The sequence below is a fragment of the Nesoenas mayeri genome (assembly GCF_963082525.1).
Source record: "Nesoenas mayeri genome assembly, chromosome: 2".
In the NCBI taxonomy this organism is placed as follows: Eukaryota; Metazoa; Chordata; class Aves; order Columbiformes; family Columbidae; genus Nesoenas; species Nesoenas mayeri.
This window is the reverse complement of record NC_137543.1, coordinates 142,653,734-142,674,898: the sequence shown is the minus strand read 5'-3', so window position 1 is coordinate 142,674,898 and position 21,165 is coordinate 142,653,734. Positions and strand designations below refer to the sequence as shown.

The window sequence follows — 21,165 nt, the reverse complement described above, 5'->3', positions numbered from 1 at the left end:
TGTACTTGATTTAAACATTTATATTAGAACATCAATAGATCAGGCTTTTCTCAGTCTCCCAATTTTTCCCTTTAACTAAGGAAAGAAAGTAGCACAAATTATTATTTTAATCAAGAGTATTTCATGTGGTGATTAACTACAAATGAGCTGAAAAGATCAGTTTTATCTCTTTGAACTAAAGAGAGCTGAAACCAGTATTAATGATCCTTCTTTCATGGTTGTGTATGTTCAGGCTACTTCAATGCATAGCGCCACCTCATCCTCATTTCCTTCCACCATTTTGCAAAGATATTAACCATCTTTGCGAAGTAGAAACTGACCACTAGAAACTCTTGTGTCTTTCAGAAAGGTAATTTTTTAAATGTTTGGAGTTTTTTTCCCTATATTTAAACAATGGACTTTGTAGATACTTACAAGCTAGCTATCAGGTCTTGTTCTTCTTCGCTATGGATACATGCCAGATCTCCTCCAATGGCTCTGCAAAAATCTCTTGCACCAAACCATGTTTGCATTTTGTCCCTTCCTCCCTGAAAAATCTATAAAAAATGGAAAATTATATACTGTGCTGGGTATTACAGAAATTTAGAAACAGAATTCTGGGCTTCTATCTTTATTCTGGTCTCCTGGTCTCTAGTTTCATCACTTACTATTTTATTATGAAACCATAGGTCTGTGGCCATCTATCAAATTTAATTACTACAACTTTGCCTTTCTTGTCATCTCAGAGCCCCTGTCACTCCAAACTTCAATTCAACCTAAATACAGCACTTGTGAGCACCTCCTTAACCTTCCACCCAGGGGTAGCTGGAGACCTGCTACCACAGACCACCTCTCAGGCAGGCAGGCAGGGTGAAATCCACCTTCCATGCATACACAAAACATATTCTCATTCAAAATGACCAGCGTTCACATTCAGAAATTAAACACTTACTTTGAAGCAGGAGCTGCTCTGAGGAATGGATTTCCATCCCTCTGGGCACGATGGGAGAGGGGTTGTTGTTGGAGGAGGAGGAGGGGGGCTCGCTCCCTTCACCAGCTGCTTGCACAGAAACATGTTTGTTTCTTCACAGTTCAAAACATCCCATAATCCAGCTGAAGTTCCTGTTATCATGGCCACGCAGCCTGACTCCCCTCCTTCACAAAACATAACATTTTAAAATCGTATTAATAAATAGCTGCATCTTCTCAAAGCATATGCTACTTAACTAACTGTAACCTGTCCCCACTGTGGTTGGATGCCAATAGCTCACAGTAGCTCACATACATTTCAATGAAATTATAAATAAATTGCATCAAATTCTTTTTACATTATACTATGACTCACCTATCAAAACCATCAAACAACAAAGAGTGAATGAGAACAACAGATGCTTATGGTTCTGGATGATCTGTTGGAAGGAGTTACCATGATCTCTGATTTAATTCCTTTGGCACAAATGGAAACTTGAAATGATATTTCTGCCACTTCATGCTAGCAGAGTTTCAAACCCACTGTTTAGCTTCCAAATCCCCACTTCTCGGGCCCCCAGAGCAGAAACTAAGTGGCATGGCACTTACCAGGCATTCCTGCATTCCAGTGAGTGAAGGTGACAGGGTCCTCACTGGCCCACCTGAATGTTCCCTGCTCCTCTGTGTCTGAGAGACCAATCCAGAAATACTTTGCTGGATTGAATCCAATTACAGAAGTCAAAAAAGCTTGTTCATATCTGTGAATAATAAGTATGAAGCTGTTGTATCACATTTTATAGTAATTTCTTCAAACAATTCATTGTAGCGAATCTGGTAAAGGTTATTTGTTAATGTGGGGGAAAAGATAAGTACGGATTGAAGCAAGGGTAATGATTTTACTTTTACAGTTCTAATTGTCATAAAAAATATTTTTTATTTTATATTTTGGTAATGTAAATCATGTTTAGGCTGTAGAGTGATTCTATTCCCCTTTTGCACTGCACAATGGACAACACAACTTGTCTTAATGCATGTATATTATTTATTCTGTATAAATAAGTGTTGCAGTGTTTTATAGAGCTTTACGATAAGGTCTAGCTCTTTAAATCTTTTTACTCTAGGGAAAAAAATCTACTTTTATTCTAAAAAAGGGTAAGTTTCCATATCTCCCTGTTGCAAGGGAAAAGCTGAAAAGCTCAGATCCAGAAGAAATAAATAGTTCCATGCTTATCCATCTATTTTTAGTACAATAAGTTTTAAAACAATCTTGCAATTTGGGGTTGTTGAAGGACTAACTCAATTTTTCAATTCCTGGAGTCAAAACCAGTTTGGTGTGTAGTAGTTTGACTGTTCTTATTGATGACATACAAGCCCCTAATGTCTTTTGTAATACTTCTTCAGTTCTACCATAAACTTTCCAGCAAAGGAGTGCTGTGACACTAACCACTACGAATAGCTGCAAAGAAAGAAGAGATTTCTGTTTGACCCTTCTATCTCAGTTGCACGTGCTAAAGGACAAGAATTATGTTTCCATACCTGTCTCTCACAGTAGCCAGGTAACCATTGTTTTTTTCACAGATTTGTTTTGCTTCTGAAAATGTTGCTGGCAGCTGCCCCACGGAGTAGCAGTAGAAGCCGTGTTTTATCCAGCCCTGTCAGGGTCAACAGCAGAGACGCACAGAGGGGCTGTCAGATTGAGCAGGACGCTTCCAAAAGCCACGTTAAAACCACATCCCAAAGCAAAATTAATCTCAGAAGTCATGAGAAGAAATGAAGAGGATACTCAAACATAGCTTTTGTAGCCACAACTGTATGTCTCACCCCTTGATGAAGGACACACAAAGGGTCTTTGTGAGCAGTGGGCCATGATTATTACTAGGAGCTGCCGAGCACACTTACAGCACCTTTGCAGGTCCTTGGGTAAAGCCTGCTCTGATTTCTCCCTGTGTAAGTGTAGCTGTTGCAAGAGGCTACAAACGATCTGCAAAACAGTTGGCTCAAATATTCCTACCTCCTGTGGCACTGAGAAGGCTGCATGCAATGCAAGACCAAGGAGTTACAGCATGAAAAAATACTGACGTGTTCTGCAGAGAGTGTCTTTTATAGGTGACATGACCAGTTCTGACTGGGAGAGAGCTGACTGAAGAGTGCGTGTAAGGGAGGGGGAAAATAAGAAAACAAACAAATAAACAAAAAGTCAAACTAAGTTTTGATTAAATAAATAAAAATCCCTATTAGTCTAAGAAATATCAGCACATACAAAATTAACGGTTTTCTAGGGCTCCACCAAGAAGAGCCACAACAATTGACTTCTGTGACACTTGCCATCCTGGAAGTGAAAGTATGTTGCAACCACCTTTCACTGCTTTGTTTTACACTTACTTTCTGGCAGCCTGGGTAAGTAAACTCAGCTTCCCCTGGTTCTTCTGCCAAAGGCTTCCTTTTACAGACGTAACCAAGTTTTGTTTCACAAGGACTGTCAGCCCAGGATCCATCCTGTGCATGATAAGAAGAAAGCACAAAGAGAAGTGAAATCTAGAGAAAATCCAGATCCCACAGGAATATTCACCATCTTCAGACAGAACCCTTCTCTCTTCATATGGCCAAGGCTGTTTCAGCTCTCTTCCTTGCCCTGATGCTCTCTCCAAAACCTCCAAATGGGCAACACAATAAAGACAGTGAGGGCCACATTTCCTCAGAGGTGTGAGAATGAGTTTTGAATGTCCTGAGGGTTCAATGGCTGATGAGACCAGGGAGGAAACAACATGTTCCTCTATTCTCACCAGCATAGTATTTATGTTCATATAACCAGTTGACAGTAGCAAGGAAATGCTGGATAAACTAAACATAAAATATTAAAAATGTATTATTTAAGGCTTCTCCCATAGTATTATGCTATATCATTCTAAGCTTAGTGTAAAACAAGATATTTTTGGTACCTATTTTTTTGTACCTCTAGTAACATGAGACTCCAAAGTAGCTCTAATAAACCTATATTTTAGGTGTTTTAGGGGAAACATAAGAAAGTCCCTGCTCCAAGAATCCTATTATGCAGCTATGAACAGCCATATTGAATGTGAATGATGAGTTACTTCAATCAATTTCAGATGGGAAATTTTCTGTAACTGTTACAGAGCAGATCATGTCTCTGCACAGCACACTGCTTCTGGTGGGCCACCATACACTTTCCTAGATGTGTCTCCATTATTCCTCCACACTAAAATATTCTGAATTAAACCAAGTTCATAAAAATCTTTAAGGCACTTGTCCCTTTTACTTTTTTTTTTTTCATTTGTTTTGTCACAGATGTTTCCTTTTTGGGGCACAAAGAAGAGAAGAAAACATGCAAGTGGGAGAGGGATTTTTACCTCTCCCTTTATAATGACACAGTCTGCCTTATTCCGTGTGTGGGTCGGCTCTCCGTGGTGCCATTTGGTGTAAGTCACAGGTGTCCCATCACTCCATTCAAAATACATTGGAACCCTGAAGTCATTTAGACCAATCCACAGCTCATCGTCTGGTTCTGGGAACAGAAATGTAATTGTAGGTAGGCGAATGTCTTAAAATGGAACAACCACATCTTACACCCACTTTTGACTCTTTAAAAAGCATTTAAGGTCATAGTTACATTCATTAAATGAATAATAGAAACAGTATAATTCCAGATAAAAAAAGTGACCCGCAGGAATACTCACTGTACCCAAGCTGAGACACTGTAAAACTGTACTCCTCAATATTATGAATACTCGCCAGATCTCCATCTTCTTTTCTACAGGAAGACTGAGCTTCTTTCCATATTTTGGGTGTTCTGTAAATTCTATAGCAATGACCTGCATAGGCCACCCAACCCCTCGGGCACTTAAACGGCTTAAAGTCACCTAAAAAAATAATTTCAAAACAATTAATGAGCAGTCCTATTCAGTGGTTTCTTTTAATCAAAAAGAAGATGACCTGTACTGATATGAATTTGAAATATTGGAGCACATACTGGCAGAGGAGAGAAGCAAAAATCTGAGGATCACCAAGAGCACAAAACAGATTTTTCCATCCACATTGTGCTGGGAGCAACCCAAAAACTCTTTTACAGAATGGAATAACTACAAAGTAATTTGGAATGCAAACTTGCAGGGCACAACTCTCTGTTTTACAGAAAAGGGCCTCTTTTCCTACACAGGGACCTTATCTTGGTGAATTTTGGAGATTTTCTAAATTTTTTTCTCTGGCTACCTCAGGTGCTCATCAGCCAGTGGAGCTCCTGCACAGCCCAAATCACATATCAGAGAGCCCAAAAATGTTTATGTTATATCAGACATGTCAGAAATCCCAGGTGCACGGAAATGCAGCACATTTCCTTCAGCAGCTCTTTTTTGGTGCAAATTAACACCAACCATTTTCCACTGCTTTGAAGGTTCACATGATCTGCACCTACATAGTAAACTGGAGAGGGCAGGTTGTGCACCCAACATTGGTTTGTGATCAACCACATTTTTCAGTGCTGCCTGGATGTGGTTTTGATCTGTGCAAACTTGCATTCCCCTAGGCAACATCCACATATGGTTTGGAGGTTGACATGAGTCAGAAACCATGCCCAGCAAGCTGTCCAGATGCAGCCAGAATGTACACGATGCCAACCGTGACGTGTCATTCATTCCCTGAGCCAGAGAATAATCCTATATAGTAGTATATATGTAGCTGAGGGAGTTACTGTAGGGAGAGTAACGTGCTGGGAATTACCAAGTTAAGTAATTGCACACCATTCTCTTCACATAGATAAGACCTAGTTTTCCTCAAGTGGAAAGGGAGCTCAACTGGGAAAAGGTGAAAGTCCCATATTCTAAATTTTTCCTTTCAGAATAGAGCAAAAAGGATCAGAGAGAGAGCAGGGGGAACATGAACTCTGGCTTGTATCTTTTTGCAAAACACACTTTTAGCATATTTCACAGAGCACAAGATATTCATCAGCATTTTGTGTTCTGGATAATATGACTAAATACATAATCCTGCCTTCTTTAGCACCGAATGATCCTTCCAAAATTATTAACAACATCTAGATATCATCTTTAAAATAAGCCAGAAAATTAAATTCTTCTCAGTGTTTGACCCAGGACAACAAGTGTAACCTTTTTGTTTTGATAATATACTGTCATTTAATATATGGCATCCTCCTAGTATTTCCCACTCACTGCAAAAATAACCTTATTTTTTTATGAACTTACCTGAGGTAATAGTGGAGGAATCTGAGGAGGAGTTTCTCTTTTGGCAGATATATCCGAGTTTCCGATCACACACCTGGTTTTCCCATTTGCCATTCCTACCTTGGAAGGTCCCACATATTTTTCCAGATTCCACAGAGGGATTTCCTTTAGGAAAGAGGCACAACATACAGAGAATCTCTCTGTTAATGCTGACAGTTTTCACCTCATCACAAGAAGGAACATGTACATCTTTTCCAAGCTGCAAAGCCACAAGTGTCTTCTGTTTTAGAGTGATAATTCCCAAGTGAGGAAATGAGGGAGCACCACTGGGGTGTCCAAGAGGGACATTTCAAACATGATACTCATCCCTCTTCTCCCATGCACTGCTTAAGAAGAAGTTCAGTGTGTTTGAAGTACTGCAGCATACAGAAAAAAAATGTTATACAAATAAAGCTTTTATATAAATTCCTTATGGGGTGATAGTATTGCAACAACTCAAGATTCTTTACTGGACACGAAATTCCACAGAAGCATTCACCCTTTGGATCTCCCTGTTGTCACAACAGTTGTTATGAAAATACATAATATGGCAATATGCAAAATGGTGACTTATATCCAAAGAAAAGACTGAAAACTTACTAGGATAATGTATAACAGATAAGTGTCATAAGCAGTAAGTGAGGAGAAAAAAAATGAAAATATTTTTAATGCAATGTTTCTATTCTTTGTTTTTTCTCTCTTTTTTTTTTTTTTTTTTTTTAAATTATGTCATTTTTCATGAGCTTTTCCTTTGGTTTGAAAAAATGCCTAATGAGAAAACTGTGAATGGAAAAAATAGAATGAGGTGTAGATATTTGGTTGTTATTGTTTTCTTGTATGAGCTACCTACTTTTTCTGGGAAAAATAGAATTAATGATGATCTGTCTCTGGTGTGATCCCTCTTACAGTAATATTGTACCTTTCCCATAATCCCCTGTATCCTATGCAAATTATATGAAACCAAAAGAATTAGGTAACAGGAATTTGGGGAAGGGAAGAGAATTTTGGCCCAGATGCTGATCATCATTTCAGAAAAGTGCACTTACCTGGAGCCCAGTTTAGGTATCTGAAAGGCCTGCCCCCAATCCATTGCCAGCCACTGTCAAGTGCACTGAAAAGACCAGTCCAAAGCTTCGCATTGACACCCAGGTCACTAGTGAGACCTAAATGGCCAAAAGAAATGAACAGTCAAGTCTTGACCTCTGATTTTGTAAGTTATTCAGTAAAACCTGAAATAAAATTTTTAAAGTGGAAAAAGAAAGAAAGACTGTCATAGTAGCTTTTTTTTAACATAGGTTAGATTTTTTTCCACTGTTGTAATACTTTTTTTTTTGTGAGAAGGTGACAAGATTTTTAAGGATGTCACTAACACCTATTTTCACAAGGTAAATATAAGTATCCATATTAAAGGTATTGGAGCTGAGCTACATTGTAACTGTATGCAATAATTTGTTTGTTGGTTTGCGTGCTTTACCTAATAAATACATTTCTTCATGAAGGTCTGTGACACTTAACAATTCTGCATTCTGCTGCTGGCAGCTTTTTCTTGCTTGGTGCCATGTCAAAAGTGACTCTGAGTTTATCTGATAGTGGGTTTCTGTCACAGGATTTGTTTTCCAAAGGTTGCTGTGGATGGTGTCTATAAAATATAACAGTAATTTAGAAAGATAATTGTACTTGCTAAAACAGAAAATAAAATCTTAATTGCAGACTAAAACTATGCAATTGCATGATTTACTAAGTTTTCACACATAGATTGTCCCACACTTATACTTTGTCCATTCAATATTAATTATAAATTAAGAACAGAAGGAATTATTTGTCCTTACATACCTCATTTTTCTTCCCAATCAGCTGGGAAGCAGGGGTGAAGGGGCAGGGTATTTGTGCTGGGGTTACTGGGCAGCTGTTGGTGATGTGTGGGGGGAAGGAGCACTGAAGGCAGATGAAGGCCACTGCCTGTGTCCTGCACCCTTCCATTCACTCCAGCCCTCCTGTTCTCTGCTCCATCCTATGACACACCACTATCTCCTGCTTCCCCATCTCACCTTCTTCATCCATTGCACTTCTTTCTGCCTTCCATTTGCCCTTTCTTCTTACCCACTCCTTTCTCCATCAGTCCCATTCACCACCCTCACAATACTCCCCATATGCACCAGTCTCAGGAATGCTGTGGGACTACTCATCTCAGTTGAAGAAACAGTGAGAGTGAAGAGCAGACACCTCAGTTGGCCATTTCCTAGCTCACCAGTGAACCAGGCTAGCCAGAGTACAGCTCACCGTCCAATGCCACTTCCACAGCTCAAGGAGATTTTGACCATGAAAATGGATGAAAGTTTTGCTTAATGTCTTTTCTGAAATCTTTCAAAGTAGATTACCTCTTAGCGGACAATTTCCAAACAATTGGTCTTTATCAAAATCTGAAGAAGTTGCACACCAGAAAGAGCTTGCATCATCACTCCGAGGGATGCACTCAGCGTACCATTTACCATTGAGCTTAAAAGGGAACACGCAAGGTGCACCAAAGGCATTTCCTCCCAATGTATAGATCTCTGTGGAGAGAAACACAGAGCAATAGCAGTCAGCGGGTATCAGATGATCACTGTGGTGTCTGCTCATAGGCAGCACTCTGTGAACACAGCTGAGTTGTGCATGGGCTCAACACAGCAGGACTTCATTAGTACAAAGATTTCCAAGGCTGTTGTGCCAATTAGATGTGACTATGGCAAGATATTCAGCATTAAGACTCAAATAACCCTTAATTTGCCCTCTAACTATTTTCTGTCTTTTTCTTTTAATTGCTGTCTGAACAACTGCATCAGAGGTGCTTGTGACCCAGCTTCTCCATTGCATACGCACTTCTGTTCTTAGATATGCAGGATCTTTTTTCTCTGTATGGTTGAAGAGATTTGGAAAGGAGATATCAGAGTATTTCTATTGGTCTTTGTGAAAGCAAGCTATATCTTAAATCTGCAAGTGACTCTGCTGGGAAGTGATCCTCCCATCTCTATGCTGCTATCTAAACAAAATCATAACAAACTTAATTCCAGCTGGAACTGTTGTAGGGCACAGCAACAATTTCATCCCTTGTTATTTAATTTCCCACCATACCAGACTCACAGTAGAAAGGAGATTAATCACTCAAGCCTGGATGCCAACTCCACATAGCCCCAGAGAGATAATGGTGCAGGAAAAGGAGATCTGACTCTCCAGTGTTCCTTTGTCGGGATGTTAGGCCTTATTGCATCTTAAACCACTAAAACACTGTATTTGCTTTTGCTTTTTCCGACTTTTTCTTTTTGCTGAGCCTGGGAAACACCAGGTAAGTACTGTTAAAAGTTGATCAGATCTATGTTAATTAGAAATTCACTTCTTAGAGATAGTACATGGTCAAACCAATTGATAGCATCAATAAATATTTAAATATAACACAGTCCCCACTTCTTCTACAAATCGATCAGACTATTTTGAAAGTCATAGATTTCTTCCTGCTGTTACTGTGTAAACAGTGTTCCCATTCTTCCTTATGATTGCATCATAAGCTTTTGTCATTTTATTCTTTCATTTGACAGAATTGCACTTTCCAAGCTATGCAGAAATGTATACAGTTATGTTTGCCTTGCATTTCTATACCCTATTTGTAGGCAGCTCTGCTACTGATGTTACTGTAAGAAAAGGGTTGTTGCATGACAAGCAGGCAGCAGAATGCTTTGTAAATAGGGGCAGACAGGTTACCTAGAAATAGGGATTAATTTTTAGTACTCACCCTCATAGCGCTGGGAGCACACGCTATATTCGGTTCCATGGATTTTCCACTTGCTTCCTTTGCCCAATAATCTGGACAGCCTGATTTTCTTCCCCTTCCCTTTGCCGTAGTTGAAAAATAAATCCTTGCCATGGGTTGCAAGTGTCCCATTTTTACATTCCCACCACTGGAGCTCATTCGTCCTGTTGCAGGACTCCAATGTGACAGCAGCCTCATCGGCCTTGGTGAGCACTCCCAGGCACAGCTTGAGTGCCATGCTCAGCAGCTGCGTGGCAGAGACCCACCTGAACTTCTGAAACTCATTGTGCTCATCACAAGTAGTAGTTATGACTGAGCTAGAGTTTTGAGCTTCAGCGCAGAGCTTGCTGTCTTCATTGTAGATTGAAAATATTCCACTGCCTATAAAATAAAATGCAAACATCTGACAAGAGCTTTCCTAGCAGATAAATCAGTTAATTGTGATTTGACAGTCTGTTATAATAATAATAATTTAAAAAAAGAGAATATATAGCATATATAAAGAAATCAAGGGAAGTTCACCATCAGTATGAAGGATATTCATCAAAATGCTCTTAAGATGCAAGCAACACAGAAGCTGAACATATTGCTCTTTCAAGAGAAATTGCTCTTCTTCACATCCCTCCTGAAAGGACACTGTTCTCAAAATGCCAATGATCTCTATTAAATTTCATGAGTTCTTCAAAGTTCCACCTTCACACTGCATATTAAAAAGACTTTAATTTTGCAAGTAAAAGGATTTTTTCTTTAGAGTTATTAAAAATGTTTTACATACTCAAAATTCAACCATTTTTACATTTGCTCTGGAATGACATTGTGGTTTTTAGCTCATCAAGCAATTGGGGTATTTTTCAGTTTTTGTTAATTATTATTGAAATTTTTGGCAGCTGCAAAAAGACATTTCTTCACAGAGTTCAACTTGTGAATTTCTTGGGTGGGAAGCCACAACTTGCAGCATCATCATTTCAGTTCTGAGCACAGTCAGGCTAAGTAAGTATCCTGAGTGCCATTAATAGCTACACTTGTAAACAGAAATGTGAGACGCTACACAACAATGGTTTGTTTCTTAAAACCTATTTCAAAAAAGGGGCACAACTTCAGCCCGCACCAAACTTTGACCATTTCTAGAGTTTGCTTTGCCTCCCCTAATTCCCCGCTATGTGACAGCAACATCAACCAACTCGCTCTGCCATGCCACTGAGTTTTCCTGCCACCCAGGCTTTCTTGCCAGGAGTGGAATAGTTAAATGGGGCTTCATAATCCTCCTCAGCCCAGAGCTGCCAGGAAGCAGCTGAACAGCTTTTTTCTGTTTCTCTGAACAGATGCAGAGCTGAACAAGCTAGATGGCGCTTCCTCTGGCACAGCTCTCCTGCTGCAGCGATTCTTCAGAAGATTAGCAGTTAGAGCCAGCTTGATCTCACCCAAAAACACACACAGAAAAAATTCTCCAGCACTGGATTAGATCAGTGTTGGCCAGTCCCTGCTGCCATTCAAGCAATAGCACAGGTCCCTGAAGTTCTCCACCTGAGAGCGTCCTGCAGGAAGGAGCTGCAATCACAGCGTCATCTGTTTTCCACTCAGCAGTAAGAAGATTTTAAGGTCCTTCCTAAAGCCATCAGGTTGGAAGTAAGATTCCAACATCCAATGATCAGTGTGCCATAGTCTGCCTGAGCTGCCTAAGAAACCTGGAAGCACACATCAGCCAGGGGTTCTATGTATGCTGAGAGGACAGTGCCCTGGACATCTGAGCAGTTCTAACCTCCAATGGAGCAATTTCAGATCAGGTTTTGTCCACATTCAGCTGAATTTCAAGAATCGGTTACGTCCACATCTGTTGGCATATTTCTTTCACTCATACATTACCTTGAAAACTGGGTTAAGGAAACAGAAGGCCTGTGTAGATACCACTAAGTTTAAGAGCTGAATAGAACTGTTTCAAATTACATGCTGTGACTAGATCTAAACTCACTGTCCACCAAGGAGGACATCAGGAAAGCATGAGAAAGAGCTTGCAAACCTCCATACTCAGTAGAGGACAAGGACTTACCAGACACTTGAAGAGACGTAGTAAAAGAAAAGAGAAAAATCAGGAGCAGGAAGACAGTCATGGCCAAACACTTCACTCCCTTCTCCTCTTCACCTCAAATTGATGCTGAAGACCAAATCTGTGCCTTTTAAGATAACTATTCTGCACTGAACCAAAGTGACAAATCCTTTTTGGTTAAGACCCGACAGATACCGGGAAGTTCTGAGCCGCAAATAAGGAACTCTATCATGTCACATGAGTAATTTTGAAATAATATGTTAATGAATAAACTTTGCTTTCTAAGCCAGTTTATCTGCTGCATAGAAGTTTTATCTTCCATGGAAATATGAGATCTAAGAGGTAACATAGGTAATGTTTTAGTGAGGATTTTTGGAGACATGCTTTACAATTCAGGATCTTTATTTTTACGAAGAAGGTGACATGAATGTCTCCTTACTGAAAATAAAGGAAAAAGGTAAAAAAATAAGAGGAAGATTAATAAATTATGAAAAAACCAAAGTGCAATGCAATACTGTGAAAAAATGGCTGATACACCATGCAAATAAAGTATCTAGGACCCTGGAATCAGAGAGAACTAGAACTCCTGTGTCTGCAGAAAAGTTGTAGATAATAGGATGCCTCTCCAGGAGGCACCTGTGCCTTCTTTTGCTCCATTCCTGACTATATGTAAGAGCAATACACCCAAACTGATAACATCCAAAAAGAAAATCCAAAATGAAACCACCCTCTTCTAGGAAGAATGTTAACTGTAACTGGAAAAATGGTGGATTTTCAGTTATTGCTAGAGAGGAAAACTAAACTGATAAGGAATACTGCCACATTTTTTTATCCTGCCAGGCTGTGAAAGTTTGCACCCCAAAAATGGCATGTGTTTCAGGCATTCTGACAAAATTCCAATTTTTACTTTGAAAAACCTTTATGATAGGCAAAATTATTAGAATCACAGAGAGGGTAGGGAAAATACGCTCCCAGGGAAGGTTTACATCCATTTGCGCATGGCCTTTGAAAAACCCTACTTCCCTTATCTTCAGGGGAGCCTGGTTTGGGGTAACTTCTCTAATATTATATTTGCAACAAGATTTTCCCTGAAAATTGCTGTTTTTGCAGGCAATGAAAACCCTAGCCACCTATATGAAGATGTGGGATCCTGCTTCTGTTGTTCTGAGTCTGATGCAGATGGACTACTCGCTGGAAAATTAGAGTAGAAAAAGAATTACAACAGTGACAGAAAGTAATGAGATGTGAAGGCCAGCAGGTACAGCTAGACCAAAAACATGGAAAGAATGGGAGCGTGAGAAGGAGCCTGGGACCTGAGGAAAGTGGGACAGAAGAGAGGGCTGCCTCCACAAAGCAGCAAATGGTCAGTCACTCAGTGAATTATGATACATATACAAAGACGGCTGCACTGAGTCTGAAGTTTTCCAGTACTCCCCAACACAGGAATGCTTGACTCTGCAGCCTCAGCCTTCCAGCTCTCCTTGCTTCCTTGCTCAGCAGGTCTAGCTGTGCAGATGGAAAAAAATATATTTATTATTTAGGAAGGATAAATGTCTTGTGGTTCTGCTGTGTACAACATCTCAGCACCTCCAAAGCTACTGTGAGGCAACAAGGACAATTGTAACAGGAAAAAGGAAACGAGTTCTGTTCTGAAGAAGGGCCGGTGTCTGGTGAAGGACTGTTATCAACGATCTGCTGAGAGAGGCTGAAAAAGAGCAAAGTGTACTAAGGTCAGCTTCACCTCAGCAATTGTGTGTTTGTCTGAGCAGACCACATCACAGCCCAGAAAGTGGGAAGGAAAATCAGCAGATTGCAAAGGTGCACTCCAGCATCTCCCACTTGGCAAGGCACAGCCTGAAATTGTAGAAGTGGCGAGGAAGAGCGGCTGCTGGCGTTTGTGTGGAGTCAGCATTGTTCCTTGCGCAATCTCTTCTCCCAGGCAGGAAGTTCCACTTGCAGTGAGCAGATTCGCCACCTTTCCTCTGAAGTCTGAACTCTGCTGGAGAAAAGGGGAAATGAAAATTACGTGCGAGGGTATCAAGACATGTAACAGTGTGCAAAGAGATGAACCTGACACACTACTGATTATTGCCATCAAGTCAATTCCTCATCTGCCAACAGAAATGCATGGGTGAGTCCCTCCAGGTTCAACCAGATGAGATGTACCTGGTAAGTATGGCAAAGCACCAGAAATGAGATGTCCCCTCAATCTTTATTTTCTTTCCAATCATACTTTTGCATGTGTACATGTGATGAAATGTTCTCAGGAAGAACCACTCAGTGTACAGTCACTGCCTTAAGATTGTGCAGGACTGCAGAACAGGACTGAACTTCTTTTGGGTAGAGACAGAAGCTGTTTGTGGTTGGCACAGCAGCCAGTGCGGTGAGGCTGGGACTCCACTCAGGGCCTCTCGACCTTTCACTGTCCTTTCACACACCTTTCTAGCTGGCACCATTTCTCCATATCATTGAAACAACATCATCCTTAACATCTTAACCAGTCCATCAGGAGGTTTCTGGCACATAAGCCACAACAGGTGGCATGAAGGACCACTAGAAGCACTAATTCTTGCAAAGACATGCTCAGAAAACGGTGCACCAGAAATGGAAACAGGAGGAGCAACAGAGACAAGGAAAGTACTGGGAGAAAGGGAGCAGAGCCAGAGGAGAAAAGGAATTCCAAGACAAAATTTCCCATCTTACCTATACACATATGTAATTCAAGATTTTCACTAAATCACTCAGCTACATTTTTATCTTGGTTTTAAGCAAACAATCTCTGGACAGATTCAGGAAAATACGGTCAAAACATTACTTGATCACAACTGCGGATGGAATGTCTCCACTGTTATATCATCTCATTTTTAACTTTACAAAGCCTTATACAGACAAGACTATAAAATGAAAAACTATTTTAAAAAACAAAGCTAGTTACTGTTTATTTCACAGAACAAAATCTGAAACCTAAAAACCAAATCTTGCAAACCTTTGTATGCAAGTGAGGAATCATGCATGATTTACATTTACAAGATTTACAAAAATTAAGAATATAAACTCCACATCAGGAATCCAAGATTTCCATAAATGGTAACTGATCTACCCATTTTAGAAAGGAAATACAATCAACAGTAAATAAACATTGGTAGACCTAAATTGTTCTTGACTTCCACCCACACCCACGCTACTGATGGAGAGACTGCAGGAGAGCAGGACCAACATGTGATCACCCCAACAGCTGCCCAGTGCTCCTGTAAACCTTCAGAACATGGGTAGGTCATGTTCCTCCCCAGTGGCAGCTGTCCTGATAAGAAGGAAGATTTGCCACGACCTTCCTCACCTCTCCCAGACAAACCCACCGGTGGCCAGCCAGAACGCTGGCAGTTATCGCCAACCACACTTCTCCAGTCCAGAGGCCTCCCCGAGACTTTACCTGAGTAAATCCAAGAATACATGAACTACAAGAACTATTCAGTTCTCTTGGTTGCGTGAAATTGTGGGAACTGTAATTATATCATAAAAGGATTTATTTCCTCACAGGGTTCAAAGAGGATATACCCAAATACAAAGTTTTCATCTAGCAAATATGCCTGTAGTTAAGTTCCTAGGAATATTTGAAAGATGGCAGAATTAGAGGGATGTTTGCTGAATGGCCTGGAGAATTTATACACTAGCATCATTTGAAATAAATTTGATGCAGAAACTTCAAATCTTGGAAGCCTTCTCAAGTGGATCTATCTACATTTTACTTCCTTTATTGCATCCATTTTTATTTTTCCATTTAATAATTAACCAATATTACCTCTTTTGTTAAGAGCCACACTCAGCAGTGTGAGTCATCAAACCATGAGATCTGAAATCTTACACATTACACAATGGTTACAAAATAAAGTAACTGCTGTGTATAACATTACTCACACACTGAAACTGGCTACTACAATATTTGCACATGAGAAAATAGCTTTGTCTTAATTCTAATTGCATAATTTTATTAAAACAAGGCACATTTTATTTTATTACATTACATTTTACATTACATATGACATTTCATTTTGTTACATTACAGTGTCGCATGTTCATTCCGTTCTATGTTGGTCACAAGATCCTTTGTGTCACTAGTTCCAGGAACTGCATCACTATTAAAATACAAATTGTTCTCAAAGCTATCATGTGTTGACAAGCGATTCTTTCTTCTTTTGTAGAAGAGATATCCTGCAAGGCTACTTCCAACTAGGATGAGGATGACAACAATAACTACAATTCCTGTTTTACTGTGGTTCAGAGTAGGAGTCTTCTCGTCCTTTGTCATTGCTGAAAACAAAGAAATCAAGAGGATGTTACATACTCTTTATCTGATTACTGGAAACAATTTCTTTAGAAAGCATGATGTTTTAAGCAAAAGTGTTCCGTTTGTTTCAAAATTATGAGAGATAAAGGTAGCAACATAAAATTAATTGATTTTAAAATGCTAATATCGCATGCTATATCACAAATTATTTTCTTTTAAATCTGCATTTGGACACTGAATGGAATATATTGTATTCTACTAGGAAATAATACGTTCTTAGGAAGTGGACATGGTACTCAGGTATATCAGAAAATGTAAGAGACATAATATGGAATATGATTTGTTCTGTTTATGGTCTTACATGGTTCTAGTTTTTGTATACCTGCAAAACAATATTCTTACCCTTGGTAGGCATTTCAGCTGGTGGCATTTCAGCTGCTGGTGGCATTTCAATTGCTGGCATTTCAAAACAATGGAAAAGAATTGTTATTATATTATTCTGTTATTTATTTCTATTTTTTCTTTTAATTTCTTGGTTTAGTCCATACGAATCTATATGCACCTATCAAAAGGCACAGCACAACGGTGTCTTGTATTCTGGTCTCATATGTAACACTAGCAGAAAAGAAGAAACACCAAAGAACTCCATGGAGACAGATCCTGAGATCAGTGTAAAGCCACAACGACAGAGATGATCAAACATAATCCTCAAAATCATCATAATTTCTTGCAGTACTTGTATCCTATACGAACCACAAGTGTAAGAAATTTGGTTTGCCAAGAGACTTTAATGGCCTCCGTGCACAGACAACTGAAACCACTCATGAACTCCAAAATGTCTTAGCATGTATCACATCAAAACTAAAATGTTTCTAGCTCATTTAAAAGTAAATATCTGGACCATGAAATCTGGCTTGCTGCAAAAGTGGGCCACAATTTAGGGATGAAGATCCATATTTTTCCACGTGGACATAAAATCAGTCTATAACTAAATCTTGAATGAATGCATCATGTTTCATTCTGAAAAACGTGAGCCCAGGAAGTTAAATTGTTTTACCAGTTTCCCCGCTTACATTGCCTGATTGAGATTTCCCAGAACTCTGCTGGAGTCTCTGTTAGCCCTAGTTTTACATCTAGATTTTAACACTTGTTACCCACATCTATGACTCTTCTGGATAGAGAATGAAAAGAAAGTGCCTTTTTGTTTGTCAATCACAATGTAAAAAGACAGGTAAGTGGACTCTGAGTGGATGGTTATAGATGACAGTTCTGCAGTATTTCCTGTAGAAGATCCAGTCATCATTACAAGCATCTGAGTAAGTAAGAATAATGTTGCATGAGAATGAATTTATAGAAAATATAGCAGAATTTAACTCATTTCCAGTCTTGTAGAGGAAGTGGGCATATTTCAGCTACTACATGCATTTCACTCTTCTTGGTAAGCATTACTAAGAGATTCTGATATTGCAATACATGCTGAAAGAAATTATTAGGATGACTTTCAGGAAAACATATGCACTAGATGTCCTTACTGTCAAATTTGCACATTCAATTACTTCAGGACATTTCCAGTTTAGCACATTCAGACTATGCTATTTGCTTTGCTTTTCATTCATTCACCTTCTCAAAACAGGAGAACACAGAGATAAAAGGTCCAAAACTGTTCATTAATTCGCAATCTATAAATAACTCAATTCACAGCAACACTACTTCATACTCAGAAAATACATGCACATGAGACTTCCAAACGGAAATAAGCAAAGGATATTCCCTGTGCTGAGCAGAGAGGAAATCCTAAAGAACATATTTTGAAATAGATGAGACAGATTTGTAATTACTCAGCAATTATTGATACAGAACAGGCAAACTTGTGAAGTGTATACACTAGCTACGGTTAAAATAGGAACACAAACTTTTAAAAACAATTCTGAAAGGACATGAGCATGGGTCAGCACTTCCACTTTCTGAGAAGGGTTACTCTTCCTTTTTGTTGTCATGCAAAACTGCCTTCCTTGGCATTTATAAAACCTCAAAACACTCAGCTAAATGCACTGTGTGTAACAGACATCTACTAATACTAGCACACAAAGACCATACTCCATGCATAAAACAAATGTACAAATGTAGCACTTACTTTTTGGCTTTTTACAAATGTAGCCTTTGTAGGAAAAGCAATAGATATTATTCCAGTACCCGGAGTTTGCGTACATTTCAACGCAGTGCTCGTTTTGTTGAGGGGAAGGTTCTCCTACATTCCAGTTGACAAAATCCACTGGACTGTTGTCTAGCCACAGCCATTCTCCTAATGGGAAAAACATTGGATACAGGAAAACAAGATTATTTTAACTTCCATCTTGACACCTGCTCTTCATTTATTGCCTTCCTGAGAAGTTCACTTGTGGCCACCCGTGGAGACAGACTATTTAGATTTTTGGTCTAACATATCATGTCACCCCTAAGTTTTTATGCAAATGATATAATATCAGTTTTTGGAAAATGGCAGGCCAATCTGACTTAGGATGTTAACAAAAGCAAAAAAGTTTAAAGAAGTATCTCCCACAATTTATTGCAATTAGGCAGTGTCAATTATAGGAGTCAAAAGATAATTTATCTTCAACAGAATGCCCTTTATTTCAGTAATTTATTACTCTTTTCAAAGCCCCCACTGGAGTTTTTCTAAGTCAATTTTTCTTCATTTTATTTTTCAGTTTTTGCTATTCGCCACTGACTTTACACACACGATTTTCCTGTTTAAAGATCTGCTTCGAAAATCTTGTGATCACTGTTGTTCAGCTACGCTGGGACTTTCTGTCTCTTCCTTTCTGTTCCTTTTTTTCTTTCTTTTAATAGTGTTACTTATTTAGAATAAATGTGCCCCTTGTGACTCTGAAGTTGTACTCAAGCAAATTCTTGGACTCAGCATGAAAGCTATGTTTTGTTTTCTTACAAGATTCTTCATATTTTGCCTTTTTTTTAATTACCTGCCACCTTTTGTGTCAGGGCATGGCATCTGGATCCAATAATTTTTCCAAAGACATGAAATGTAGCTATAAAGTTATGCTGGAATTGCTATCATCACTACCTAGTAACATAATGACAGGTACATGCTGAAGTAGCTCTTGTGTTTATGATCACTGTAAGAACTGCATTGTTCTGCATCTGTTCTAGAACCACTTTAAAATAAATTTCATGTGTCAATTAACCACATGAGTAAACCTCAGCTTTTCTTTTTGTGTTATGCTTATGAATCATTACTCTATCCGAATTCTTTCTTCCTCTGCTGAAAATTTTCCTTTTTCCTGGTTAAGATTCAAGTAATATAATTTAATACTTGTATTCTCCACAGCTGGTTTGTCACTGAAGTGACTGAGCAGGTGGTTGTACAAAAACCCCTCCAAGATTCAAGAAAATGCCACCTGAACTATTCCGCAGTCCTGCCTCCGACGTTATTATACTGGAGTTTTAGTCTGAACGGCACAAGACTGAAGTAACTTTTAGGTCTGTCATAAAGACAGAAATATCTATTTCAGTGAATACTAGCTGTATTCATTTAAAAGTAACAATCAGCAAATGTAAGATTTAATTAAAGCAGCCTGTTGCCTATTCCATCTTACCTTCCTTACATGGAGGCAGAAAACAGAAAAACTTGTGATACACAATTCCAAAGATACAAACAATTCCAGCTTCAAAGTGAAGCTTTTCTGAGGGCCAGCTCTAACTAAAGTTGGGTGATTGGTAGTTCCAAATGAGTGAGGTTAGCCACAGTACTCTCTAGCTCAAAAACTGGAATATCTCAATGACACATCAGCCCCAGGGCCTCTCCCTATTTGAGAAGAACCATTTCATCTTGGCTCAACTCCCAACATGGTCCTGTCTGTACCCTGCTATACACACCTCAGTACCTTACTTCTTTGCAGATTGCTTTTCTTGTTTTAAGCTGAAATTTCTCTGCTTGGTTTTACTGTTATATATAACTGGTTATTACTTGATTACAACTGACCATCTTCCCCTATGATGATAATATATTACCTTTTCTAATCTCACATTTTGTGTATTACGGAAGTATAATGTGACATATTCAACACCCATGTCAAACAGCTTGTAAGAATTATTCATCAAACAAAACAAAGTCAAAAGCAAAGAAATTACCATCCACATTTCTGTACAGTCCTGTCCAAAAAGTTGATGTTTTCTCTTCAAGTGGTTCAATGATGTATGTCAGAAAGCTGGCTTCAGCCGAGTCTTCAATTGATACCAAAGAGGCACCTAGGAAGACACATAGGAAAAAAAGAAAATATCTCAGAGACACAAGTTTCATAGTGGAAAGCATTCTCTTTGTCCTGTCACATGTCAGTCTTATTATCTTTGCTAAATTCCAAACTAAGTTGGAAGTTCCAAACAGAAGCTAACTTTGAATAATATCTTATAAAGGATTCTGGCACTGTTGCTGATGTAATTACTATCATTCCCATTACGTTACTAGCTACAACCTTACTACATACTAGCATGCTGTTTGTTTCCTCAGCATAAATTTCTACTGATTTGTTACTATTTGAAAAAACAAAAACACTCTAGAAAAGTTTTTAGTAAAAAGCATGTATAACTTCAGTCTGTACACCATATAATCTAACCAAATGTCAATACATACTTCCAGTGAAGATGAATCTGTATTCAGTTCCACTGACAGCATGAACAAGATCTCTGCATCCTCTAACAGGAGGTTAGACACCTCAGTCACGTTGCCATCAATGCTATAGACACCATTCTTATAGACATATCAAGTCTGGCATAATGAATCTTATGTGACTTTCCCAGAGTAGGAAGTTGGAAGAATGAAACAACAAAACAACCTTAGTTTACTAATATATTC

The 21,165-nt window shown here is 39.0% G+C and overlaps 2 protein-coding genes across 2 annotated transcripts in view; both read right to left on the bottom strand.

Annotated features, from left to right (window-relative positions):
• LOC308038280 (macrophage mannose receptor 1-like) overlaps positions 1-12,074 on the bottom strand; it is a gene marked incomplete at both ends in the record, with an annotated part of 29,983 nt that extends 17,909 nt beyond the window's left edge. Inside the window, 13 exons of the mRNA XM_080340637.1 lie at positions 415-536; positions 932-1,134; positions 1,558-1,706; positions 2,485-2,600; positions 3,331-3,444; positions 4,317-4,471; positions 4,644-4,826; positions 6,165-6,308; positions 7,229-7,345; positions 7,657-7,821; positions 8,561-8,734; positions 9,949-10,347; positions 12,014-12,074. Coding sequence (XP_080196763.1) covers positions 415-536; positions 932-1,134; positions 1,558-1,706; positions 2,485-2,600; positions 3,331-3,444; positions 4,317-4,471; positions 4,644-4,826; positions 6,165-6,308; positions 7,229-7,345; positions 7,657-7,821; positions 8,561-8,734; positions 9,949-10,347; positions 12,014-12,074 — 2,102 coding nt within the window. The remainder of the gene's footprint in view (positions 1-414; positions 537-931; positions 1,135-1,557; positions 1,707-2,484; positions 2,601-3,330; positions 3,445-4,316; positions 4,472-4,643; positions 4,827-6,164; positions 6,309-7,228; positions 7,346-7,656; positions 7,822-8,560; positions 8,735-9,948; positions 10,348-12,013) is intronic.
• A 3,993-nt stretch (positions 12,075-16,067) lies between these two features.
• MRC1 (mannose receptor C-type 1) overlaps positions 16,068-21,165 on the bottom strand; it is a gene marked incomplete at both ends in the record, with an annotated part of 51,111 nt that continues 46,013 nt past the window's right edge. The window contains 4 exons of the mRNA XM_080340638.1: positions 16,068-16,318; positions 16,698-16,751; positions 18,430-18,597; positions 20,445-20,561. Coding sequence (XP_080196764.1) covers positions 16,068-16,318; positions 16,698-16,751; positions 18,430-18,597; positions 20,445-20,561 — 590 coding nt within the window. The remainder of the gene's footprint in view (positions 16,319-16,697; positions 16,752-18,429; positions 18,598-20,444; positions 20,562-21,165) is intronic.